The following is an 11,939-nucleotide window of genomic DNA, read 5'->3' on the forward strand; positions in this document are numbered from 1 at the left end:
TTTCTAACTGCTTCACATAGAGAGCATTAAGACATTTAGGCACTTGTTTTCTCCCTAATACTGTTCTTTTTATTTTACTCTACATAAAATTATTTAACAAATATGAAAAATGTAAACTTAATTTTCCCATCAAAAAATTATAAGATTTTATTTTTTCCTATTCACCTTAAGAATGCAACCAGTTCCTCCCAGGCTGGAGGCTGTTATTTTCACTACTATTTTGATCTCTGTTTCTCTCTCTCTCTCTCTCTCTCTCTCTCTCCCTCCTTTTCTCTTTTTCTTTTCCTCTTCCCCTCAAATTTCTCCATAAATAAATTAAAAGAAAATACTCAAAATCCAGTTGATTTATAATTACCATTAATTAGAAAAGGGAAAACAAAAAGCAAGTCTATTGAAGTGGGTGCATAGGTTTCCAAATCCAAGACTGGGTGCTTTTGTTTGTTTGGGTTTTTTTCCTGATTCTGCACTGGGAGGGGAAATGCACCAGGGGAAAGAGAGAGAAGAGGGAGGCTGTTTGAGATGGATGTTGGTTTTGATTTTTAAAAAGACATTGTGAACGTCCACCATTCCTTTATGCGCAAAGAATCCCAGAAACAAGCTGCAAAAATGTTCCTGATTTCTATTTACAAGTGTCCCTAGTTGCTGCAATTGGTTGCTGCTCCAGCCATCCCTTTGAGGCCCCAATCCCATCCCACTTAGGACCCCAAGTCCACCAGACTGGAGGTAAGGGGGCCCAGCAGAGAGTCCTGGAGCTGATGCTGATGGGCCTGCAGGCCATGGCTGGGCTGAGAGGCCGTGAGGCCAGGGAGAGAATAGTTTGAGCTCCTGGCGTGGCCCATATTGCCCTGCAGCAGAAGGACCGAGTTCTGGTCTGGACTTTGGGGAGGTGAGAATTCCTCTTCTGAGCTGGACATGAGCGGCTTGCCCCCTTCCAGAGGAGAGAGTTGATTCTGCTTGTTGGAGGAGGAGTTATTGTTTTCGGTGTTCTCCCTAAGAAATAGAGGACAACACCATATGGTTAAAAAAAAAAAAGTGTGAGGAGAGGGGAGGGGAGCTAAAAGGAGGAAAGAGTCATTGTACAATCTGTCACCAACCCAAAAGGAGGAGCTTTGCCTTCTTACCCATCCCTGAGGGTCCTGGGGGAAGTGAGGAGGCAGAAGAGATTGGAGAAATGGGGAGCTAAAGGAGATTCTGACACTGGGATCTAGATCCCCTTCTCTTCCAGATTTCGGAGAGTCAAATACTTAGTGTTTATTTGAAACAAACAAAAAATGTGTTCTTAATTTTGTTCAAGCAGTAATGTTTAAATACCTATCAATTAGCACCATATTTCAAAGTAAGTTTGAAACTCTTCCAGCAAATGGTTGTTGGTGATAAAAGAAATGATCAGGTTTGGGATGAATCAAGTCAATTGCCTGTTTCCTTCTAAAGAAAGAATTAAACATCGAGTCTCCCTGCCCCTGCCCAGAGATTGTGGTTTTGGAGACACAGAACAGGTCATGGGAAGTGGTGTCCAGAGCGGCCCAGTGACCTGAGTAAACACAGGGAGCTCAGCCAGTCTCTCCGATTTCATCAGAGAGCGGGCCCTCGGGCCTGGCTTATAGGACGGCCGTTTTGTAACTAAAGGCTAACTGGAACCTTACGATGCCTGTTCCCGAGTTACTTGCTCACTCCTAAGCCCTTCACAGCCCCCTCGCAAACTCCCCACAAGCACCCACTCCAAACCTCCCTTTCGCGAAAGGGGAGTCGCCCGCCCCGCGGACTTCGAGCCGGCACCCGGCACCACGCGCCGGAGTGTCAGTCCCGGTACTAGATGCTGGTTAACTTCAAAATTTCGCCTCTTCCGCCTTTCGAGCGCTCGCTGTCTTCCCCACGCCTAACGCCCGCCTGCCATCCCCTTTCTTTCCCCTTCTCTCCTGGAGAGACCATTTCAGCAGAATTTATCCAGGTTCTACGGTTTTGCAAACAGAGGGGAAGGAGGAAGCGAAATCTTCAAACCGCAGGAGGAGCAGGCGAACAAAAGAAATCTAGCCGGCCCCTGCGCTCAGGTCTCCCCAAAACTCCTTGGCTTCGCGGAGCGCTCTCTCCCGCCACCGTCGCCTCCCCGGCGCTCTTCCGAATCTGTCAGAAACTCTACAGCGAACGGATGGAGGCTAGCCAGGTGGCCGAGGGTGTTGGCGCGAGGAAGAGGAGTCAGAGACGGGTTAAAAAAAAAAAAATACTGCCTTCTGAGCTCCAGGGCGAGAAGTCAGCGACAAGGAGCCCCTTTCCTCGCCCAGGGTGGCGGTGCGGACAGCCAAAAGGACGGGCTGCGGTGCCCGGCCGTACGCGAGAAAGCACCGCGAGCAGCAGTCCTTTCTGGGATTGGGGCGCCGGGGAGTAAAGGAAGCGACAACTCTCCCAAAAGCTCTCCTTTCGGTGTGTTTCTTTTCGATTCTTTTGTCCTGTCAATGCGGAATGAAACGTGCGACCTCTCAGCCAAAAGACTACCAGGAGACAGCGAGTGAAGAACCGCGCGCTAGTGGGGGCAGAGCAGAAGCCTCAGGGCCAGCTTCACCCGAGAGCAAAAGGAGAGAGGTTCGTGACCCTCAGCCCCCATCGAACCGCTTTCCTCGCGATACCAATGAGCAACTTCCCTTCCCGCTGATCTAAAAACTCTCTCCACCCCCCACTCCTCGCCGCAGCCAGCCAAGGAGGCAGGAAAAACAAATCTAGCGCCAATATTTCCCGACACTCACACCCCAAAGAAACCCACGCGCGGCGCTCAAAGCAAACGAGGCCCCCATCCCTAGCAGACAACCTCAGAGTTCATGAACTTTCTCTGCTGTGGCGCGGAGGCCCGGGCGCCGCCCGGCGGATGGGCTCGGAGCAGTGGGGAGAGCTAGGTGGCAGCTGCCTGCGGGGGCGGAAAGGGGCGGAGGGGTAAGAAAGACCGCCCGGGGTCGCGCGAGCCTCAGGAAGCACGCAGCGTACCTTTCCTTGGCCTCGGCGGCCCGGTCTCTTTGCCTCCGGTTCTTAAACCAATTGCTGACCTGGGTGGTGGTGAGGCCCGTGGCCTCGGCCAGCTCCCGCTTCTCTCGAGGCGAGGGGTAGGGGTTGTGCGCATACCACTCCCGCAGCACTCCCCGAGACTTCTCCTTGAAGCAGTAGCTGGTCTCTTCGCCGTCCCAGATGGTGCGCGGCAGTGGAAATTTTCGGCGCACCCGGTATTTGCCCACGGCGCCCAGGGGTCGGCCGCGAAGCTTCTCGGCCTCCACATAGTGCGCTTTCAGCCACAGTTGCTGCAGTTTGGGGTGGTTGTGAGGCGAGAACTGGTGGCTCTCCAGGATCTTGTAGAGCTCGCGGAAGTTGCCGCGGTGGAAGGCGACTACAGCCTTGGCCTTGAGCACGCTCTCGTTCTTGTGCAGGTGGTCGCAGGCAGGCAGTGACCACAAGAACCTGCCCAGGCGCTCCAGGTTCCCGCCTTGCTGCAGAACCTCGCACACGCACGCCACTTGCTCCTGCGTAAAACCAAACGACGGCAGCATCGACATGACTGGGGCCTGCCGAGGCGCACCGCCCAGGAGCACGCTGCAGGGAGCACAGCCGAAAAAGCGGGGGGCGGCGGCCTCAGGGAGGGGGGCGCGGCTGCTCCTAACCCCCTCCCTAGGCTTTGCGTAGTCGAAACAGCGAGTTGGAACTTGGGCTGGGCTGCCAAAGAAGAGGAGAAGGAAAAGTGGGGGTAGGGTGCGCTGGACACGGAGCGACCCGCTCACTCCACAGCCTTTTCGGGCCTCGCTGGCTCCGGCCTGCCGCCGGGTGGATGCTGCTAGTAGCCGGGGAACTTGGTTTCTGTTCTCCTTGCAGCAGCCTTAAAGCGCGCAGCGTCCTCGGCACGCTGATTGGCTGCGGGCGGCGCCTATCCGAGGCTGGCCAGACTGCGCGCCGCCCGGCTGGGCTGCAAGGCCGCGCCGCCCCGCGTGGGGAGGGCGAGGCTTCGGAGCTGGGGGTAGGGAATAGTGGGAGGAGAAGGGCTAGGGAGAGGTGGGAAGCGAGGTGGGGTCGGGAGGAGAGAGCCGAGGTGCGAGGGGGGGGTGGTGGAGGAAGTGGGGGATGAGCGAGTCCGGACCCTGCAACGCGGGGGCCCCCCTCTCCAGTGTCAACTAAGGGGAGCCACGCGCATCTTTCTACACAAATCAACGACTCCAGATATTCTATTTCCTCTCCTCTCCCTCGGCACTCTCGTCTCTGTCTCTTTCAGACTTGCCCTTTCCCGGTGAGCTCATATTTAATTACCTTAATGTAGGAATGAATAAATAATGGATTGATGAATAGCTTATGGAACGCGATAAATAATACAAAAGCAGACCAGGGCTCTGGGTTGCAGGCGCTGGCAGAGTGGCTTCTCTCTGGGTTGGCTTCAGCTCCAAGAGCCAAATCTAATTTCCTCCCAGCCCCCAACCTTCAGCACCCTCCAAAGGGCACAAGTACTCTGAGCTGGATAACATTTCCCTGATTCTCAAAGGGCAGCCACGATTTAGAATCAGGCGAAAAGCTGTTTAGAGCATAGTTGCTGAGAATATAGCGACACAAAGATTCATTTGCGTTTTGGTATCTTGACCTTTCAATTTGGCTTAAATTGACAACCTCCTAGACTCAGTTTCCCCATCCGCAAGGTTGCGTTTTCCAATGCCACCTCTGCTGCTAGGAAATGCCGAGAAGCTTTACTTGTCATTAGCAAAAATGCTTTGGGAACCTCCTTCCGAAGGTGCTGGATGGGGTGTAAATTAAATAAAACTGAGCCCAGCTCCAGTAACCTCCGGTTGTAACATAATCCTTGCCCTGCTCTGAGAGGGACACTGCCCTCAAAACTAGAAGGACAGTGGCTCCAAGAAGATTAAATAAAGAGGTGTGTGTGTGTGTGTGTGTGTGCGCGCGCGCGCGCGCACCCGTATATTGCAATGCTTGCCTATTTTGCTGCCAGAGAATGAGAGAGGTCCTGTAATTTAAGTCCCATCATCTGCTATTTTGTTTATGTGTGGAGAATACTTAGCAAAACTGCACAAACAAATGAAGCTGTAATTATCTTAAGCCTCATTTGCACACCTTGTTCCGAAGCAATTATTAAAATGATTTTGAAGACAATTAGCCTCTACAAACAAAGATAATCTATTGTCAGTAGCTGAGACTGGCAGGAGATAAGAACAATGTGTAGAGATAAGGAAAGCCAAAAGGTGGAAGGAGAGTGACTTTATGACTACACTTATCTCTGATTAGATAAGTTCAAAACAGAATTTTAAGTACACTTCAAAAATGCTTTTGATTTCAATGCGCCCTCTTAGTGAATGGTGAAGAATAAACTTTAGGCTCTTTAAACTTGGTTGTCCTCTTTAAACATGTTTTGATTCCATCAGCTAAAGAGCACAGCACCACAGAAGCTTTTACATATTGAGATGTAAGTGGGAGAAGGAGAAATGTGTGGGTGTCCAGTGTATTATTTATATGGTTCTAAAATAATGTACCTAGTCCAGTGCCCCTTGCAAGATAACATTTTAAACTCATAAAGAGTTCCCATCCCAGGGTTACCTCTCAGGAGACAGGAAGCTGCTTCTCTGCTGGGCTCCCACACAAAGCTTTCTGCATCCTTGAAACTATGTGTCCCATGCACCTTTGAAACAGATGCTGATATTTCATTAAATTTGGGCTTATTCTTAAAATGCACTTCATGGGTCTGTATTATTTCAAAAGACCCCCTACCACATTGTGCGCCCAATGACTTACTTTCTTAACTAACACTGTTGAGTCCAAGGCCATGTGCCTGGTAATTTTCCCTCACTGTCTTATTTTAGTGCTCTTGACGTTTCAGATGAAGTCTTAAGGAGCTGCAGTGTCCTGCCAAAAGGAATGCCTCCTCTTTGAACCGTCCTCATTGACATGGCAGCTGTGTGAGGACTGGAATGGGGGCTTAAATGGGTTTTAAAAATCAGTACCCTAAAGTCAGGAGCAAATGTGCACAATTAAAACGAGGGGTGAGGGTGTCGGTAGGCACAGTAACATCTCTTAAAAGACAAAGGGTATGTTGAGTACAGGGTGTGCTTTGCAATTGAATTTTCTCTAAGGATATAAGGCATAGCTTAAACGCATAAGGGCAAGCGTAAATTTACAAGGATCATAAGAGAGCAGAGAGATGGCAATTAGACACCAATAAGGACCACCTTTTTTTCGGCTTTTTCCAGACCTCCCTGCCCACTTCTTTTCATCTGTCTTCAAAAGGAACCGGGATGTACTAACCCAGATGTTAATGACAACTGGGAAGATGACTGTGTGGGTGCTGTGATTGCAGGCGCTGAGAGAGGTGCTTGTCCTCAGAGGCCTGGTGCTCGGATCCGCCAGCCTTTACCCTCCGGTTTAATCCAGTAGATCGCATAACTATAAAGAAAAAGTTATGCGCTTTGTACCAAAGAGCCTACCTGCTATTTCGATCCCTTGGTTAAAAGGAACCAATTGTTATAAATGTTAATTATTGGCTCGGATATATAAGGTTTCCCAAAATGGAGCCTTTCACTGAAAACCACTAAAAGAGGTAAAATGACATGAATTTACAAACCACATAAACCAAATGATCCATTTTAAATAGCACACAGAAAGGTTTGAGTTGTTCTGTAACATAAAACCTTTGTTGTCAATGCAAATCGCATGAAAAACAGAGATGCGTCGGAGATTTAAAGGGAACGGAGCAACTGCTGCTAGCCTGCTGCTGCTGCTGCCCTAGCCTCATCTGGGCTCCTAAGGGTAACACGGCTGGTGATCCTCACCCGTTGTCGGGTTTCGGCTCCTGTGTGCCTCTGCTGTGCGGGTAATGGTCCGGTGCAAGGAGCGGGTGGACCAAAAAGTCAATGCGGAAACATTAAAAGCTGCTGGGGTTTCTTAGCTGGGTTGGCATAAGGCCTTGGTTCAAAACCCTATAGTTGGGACGTACTTTTTCTCTTCTGGTTTGAAGCAAGATGCTTTAGGGTTTCCAGCCCGCTTACTTGGAATTCCTTCGCCATCGAGAACCAAGGCACGGATCCTACTCTACCTACAAATACCTGGAAGGGAAGGGCTTCGAGAGGTCTTTCTCCAGTAAATTAGCGACATCGCCCTGGGGCAGTGAGGAGACTCCCCAAGTCCGAGCTGAAGTAACAACATTCATCTTTTTCCTCTGCTTAGTCCGAAATTCCGGATGCCCTCGACCCTTGGGACCCCGAGCTCAGATGGCCCGCGCCGAGCGGGAGCAGCTGTCCACCTGCCTTCTGCGGGCCTCCGCTCCCCGCGAGATCTGAATAAGCCGAGGGCTCAGGCTGGGCGATTTGCGGACTCAGAGAAGAGAAACTCAAAACCAGTCCATTAGTAAATGAGTTTTGTGTTGTCAAGGTTCTTTCCCATCCACTTGCTGTTCTGAAAAATAGATCACGTTTCGTTATCTTTAGTGGGAATCTGCAACGTGACACCGGATCCGCGCGGCCCCTGCCTCCCTCCCTCCCTCCTTCCATCCCTCCCAACCTCACTCTGCCAGGCTGAGGAGAGCTGGCCGGCCTCCTCGGCTTATTTCAGAACAATGAGGATTTGTCTGTTCCCCTAATGTATTTATGTATGTATGGAGGGAGGGAGGGAGTTTTCTCCTGGAAGCGGGAAGCGCTTGAGCAGAGGTCCTGCTTCCTTGGTGCGAAAATGCTGGGCTGGCCCAAAATGCTGGCAGACCGCCGCCCCCTCCCACACCTGGACAAACAGAGCCAGCTGGGAGCCCTGCCTGCCAGTACAGCTTCTGAAAACGCCCTCTCCAGATTGTTCCGAGGTTGGGGAACTAGAGACAGACGGACACAGAAACCAGGAGCATAACACCTCTAAACACATAGACCCCAGCTCTGTTCCCATTCGATCTGAGCTCACGAACACAGACACCCCTGTCTTCTCTTGCCCAACCTCGACACACACAAATACACAGAGAACACAGCTTCGTGTTTGGAAGTGTTTATACTCTGTCTCCCTGTGTGTCTATCTCATTCTTTCTGTCCTCTGGCTTAAAGAGGAAACCCGTGTGTTCTATCTGTATAGGAACCAGTATCCCATTCTTTCATTCGTTGTTCCTCTCTCCCTCTTTCTTATTTTATTCCTCCTCTTCTACTCTCTTCCTCTCCCCTTCCCTCCTACTCCCCTTCCCCCTATTCTCTTCCTCTCTCTCTCCCTCCTTCCCTCTCCCTCTTCTTTCCCTCCTTCTCTTCCCCTCCTCTACCCCTCCTTCCCCTCTCCTCCCCTTTCACTCCCTGTGGTTTTGGGTGCCTATTTCTTCTAGTCCGGGACTAGGCGCAGTGAAGTTTCACAGGCAAAGCTGCTTATGTCGCTCACAGAGGCAGCGCAGAGCCAAAAGACTCCAGCATCAGGCTCAGTGGGGACCTTTCACGTTGAGTGGGTGGCTCCGGCTACAGGTGGGGGAGGGCGTCTTGGGGACAACAGAAGAAGGTAGGATTTCTCTTGAGGAGAAAAGGCTGACTTCAGCGGCGTTCTAAAAAGTCTCAGGCTCAGGGATTTGCCAACCGCCAGATTTAAGCCAGAAAACCCCACCCAACATCAGATGACAAGCAAGCACCTTTTGGAAAGTGGAGCAATGATGCTACAAGAATCAGTTCTTAAGAATTTAAAACACACGGGCCCCCTTCTATCTTTAAATATCGCCTTAGGCAAGTTTACAAAATGAAACTCTCTGAGAGTGCTTATCTTCCATTGAATTTCCAATCAACTTTTTTACCCCCTTCAACTAATGTACATCCTGAATACCACATCTGTCTAAGCTAAGAAGAATTTCCTTTTGGGAGGTGAAAGCCTGCAGTTCCTCCTGTTCAGAGGAAAGTGCTAGTGATGGTAATGCAGGGTGACACTAAATAAACAGTTAGGGTGGACTGGAAAGATGGAGTTAATTATCCAGTGAGCTGCATTTCAGCCCAGACCATCAGGGGCTGATTTGTTTTGGCTCAAAGTCCAAGGAAGGAGACAAACTACTCTCTTCTCTACATCTCTTTGGGATCCTGATCATTCATATCTAGAACAAAACAAAAACCACTACCCAGGTATCACTGCTTCAATTAAAAGTTGGTTTATTACTCCTCTGCAGACTCTGAAAAAAGAAATGTACACTTCATTGCCTCCATCCTGGAGAAGAGATCCAAATGCACTCCCAGGAGAGAAAAATCAGGAAAGTTGGAGTTTCAGTTGTAAGAAAAGCAGACATCCAGTGACCCTCCCCATATCTTCACTTGGATCCTTATAATAAAGTTATAAAACTATGTGTTTATATAAAAACTATGTTGGCCTGGTTTTCAGAATGGCTTTACTCCCTCCAAAAAAAAATAATAATCAGACTTCGCGAAATTTTAGATGCAATTAGATTGTTTGCGTGATTCACTGACTATCTGGTTTCCTCAGGTAAGCCTGCACTTACATATAAATCCTAGTAACTTAAGACTTCTCCCTCCCCAGTTTGCTCTCCCCTCGCCCGACATTCTGATATTAATAATCCCCGGCTGCCCCTCTTTCCGGGTCATTACGGTACTGCTGGTCTCTAATCAATCCTAATGCGATGGCAATTGGAGTCCCTGATGACTGCGGCTCGGATTTCTTGTAATGGCTCTACCACATTTTCCTGGACCTCCTTCTTTAACCTGAGATGCCAGGGGGACGAGTCCCTTCTCGGCTGCTGATTACTTCAAGATGTGAGGGCTGGTTTGAGCCGGAGAAAGACACGCGCACAGTGTGGCTGCCACAGCCGGCCGACTGGGCTGCTAGGGTGAGCAGGCGTCTACTAGCAGAGCGACGGCACCCGGATGCTTCTTGTATTCTTTTCCAGGCCCATACTCACCCTGCCGGACTAAAATGATGTATTTTTCTCCCCCTGATGTGGAGAGGCCTGGTCCCTGGGCCTCCCAGTTCTCGGAGGGTCTCACCTTGCACCAGGCTTCCCAAGCCAGGCCTGCCTCTTGTTCAGGAGCCCGCTCCTCTTCCAGTTTGTTATTGTCCCCGCCCCCCCCCCCCGCCTACCTCCTCCCCAATTTTAGTGTAGTTGTCCAGAAGAGAAACTGGATTCTCCCCCAACTCTCCCGCTGACCTTTGACCTCGGTTCCGTTCCTCATTCCTGCAGTTTCTGAAGTTCCCAACCTAGTCCTGATCCAAAACCCAGACTCAGACCAGAAGCTTGGCCTGGCCATGTCAGGATATAATTAATCCTTTCTTCCTCCAAGGTCAGAGGTGTGACTGGGAGAACTTTACAAAGGGACAAATGTCCAACACTACTTTCTTCCTCGTCAGGAAAGAAGAACAACAGTGGGAGCTTGTTCAGAATTTCCCTCGCCGCAGCCAAAAGCTCCACATTCGTCTTCTTACTCGAGTCCAGACTGGGCAGCAAGGCAATCAGCACGCTTGCAGCATTTGTACTCTTACATTTCTCAACCTAAAATCATTTATTGTAACCCGAGCCCAGGATAATTGCCACGTCTCTGCCGCGATACTTTTTAAAAACAAGATAATGCTTCTGAATTGCAGAAGAAAGTGCTGCGGACAAATTGGGGGCTGAGCTGCAGAGATGAATCGTTTTTTAGGGATGGCGAGTGGTTTGTGACTCAATTAGTGCATATCTGGGAGCCGCCTGCGTTATGAGCGGGGTAACCTCGAGGCGAACTCGCCTTTTGGCTCCCGGGCGCGGGGAGTAGTTCCAGGGACTGGGAGCACTTCAGGCCAGTACCTTTGTTGCTGCCTAGCCACATCGTGAGAAATCAGTTTTTGCGTACCCACAATACTTTGGGTTCTAATGGATCCAGTTTTTCGCGAACAGAGCTCGACCACCTCTGTTCAGGAATGGGCAGCGAAGGCACTTGTCTGCAAGCATCAGTTATCTAAGCAAGGGGAAAAGAAATACTGGGTAGAGGAGTCTGGGAAGGTGCCCATTTACCCATACCTCTCCGCATGTCTCGGCCACTCGCCTGGGTTTCGACTTTGCAACAAGGTTTCCAACACCGCTGAAGTGCTTGGCAAAGTACTCCTGGAAGCCAGCCGGGTGAGGCTGCCAGGAAGCGGGCGGACCGAGAGGGAGGCTTTTAGGACTTGGAAGACAGTAAGATTTTTTTTCCTTACCTCTACTCAAGTTCATCCGCCACCCCCCTCCCCGCGCCTATTACTTCTCGGGCATGCCGGGTCCACGTTTCGTGGGCCCATTCTGGAGTCCCGGATAAGCTGCTCCGCCAGGTGCGTGTGGCGCTGTAAAGGGTCTGTCGTGCCGCGTGCTCTTGGCCCCGCCCGTCGGCCTGCCGCGCCCAGACTCAGGGAGCGCGGCCTCACCCCAGTCTCGCAGTCAGTGCCAGAAACTCTTTCCCGTGGCCGCGCGAGAGCTCTAAGGCGCGGTGGCAGCGCCAGGACGGCTCCGCCCCGTCGTGCAGCCAGGGGTCGCTTGTTCCTGCCGCTCAGGCCTAGGGGCCGGGACTCAAGCCCACCGCTCTCTGGAGTTATTCTCCCCGGCGGTTTGCGGGGTAGTTCCGCGCTGGAGATTGAGGAAGGAGGGGATGGACAGTAGGAGGGCGGGGACGAGAAGGAGGCGTGGGGAGGTCAGCGGAGCAGGCAGGGGGCGCAGGTCCGCAGCGGGCGCAGCGGGTGGAGAGAGAGGGCGCTGTCTTCCTGGCAAAGGAGTCCTCGCCTAGCCAGCAGGAACCGAAACAAAAAAGAAAATCTGCCTGGCTGAGCCCGTAGGGTGAGGAGCGCGGGCCGGAGGAAAGGGGGCTGGGGTGGCTGACTGGATTCTCAGTCTCCAGCTGGGAGACCCCTCGGCCCATCGCGGCCTCGCCAGTAGCCCCAGGCGGGACTGGTGGGAAGGGATTCTTCTCTAGCCCCTTTGGCATTCCCCACAATTATCTTCCGTCAGGGATATCTCTCCCTCGCCT

General features: G+C 51.3%; 1 protein-coding gene and 1 long non-coding RNA gene across 2 annotated transcripts; both read right to left on the minus strand.

Annotated features, from left to right (window-relative positions):
• Positions 1-266: 266 nt before the first annotated feature.
• On the minus strand, positions 267-3,807 carry SIX1 (SIX homeobox 1). The gene is made up of 2 exons (XM_081290973.1): positions 2,974-3,807; positions 267-990 (listed from the first exon to the last, which is right to left on the minus strand). The coding sequence occupies exons 1-2, from the start codon at positions 3,531-3,533 to the stop codon at positions 696-698; spliced, it is 855 nt and encodes a 284-aa protein (XP_081147099.1). The 5' UTR covers positions 3,534-3,807; the 3' UTR covers positions 267-695.
• A 2,410-nt stretch (positions 3,808-6,217) lies between these two features.
• Positions 6,218-10,251, minus strand: LOC308647102. The gene is made up of 3 exons (XR_014021589.1): positions 10,118-10,251; positions 6,959-7,416; positions 6,218-6,408 (listed from the first exon to the last, which is right to left on the minus strand). It is a non-coding gene; the product is annotated as an uncharacterized lncRNA (long non-coding RNA).
• Positions 10,252-11,939: the final 1,688 nt, after the last annotated feature.

This window comes from Spermophilus citellus, assembly GCF_964194105.1.
Source record: "Spermophilus citellus genome assembly, chromosome: 4".
In the NCBI taxonomy this organism is placed as follows: domain Eukaryota; kingdom Metazoa; phylum Chordata; class Mammalia; order Rodentia; family Sciuridae; genus Spermophilus; species Spermophilus citellus.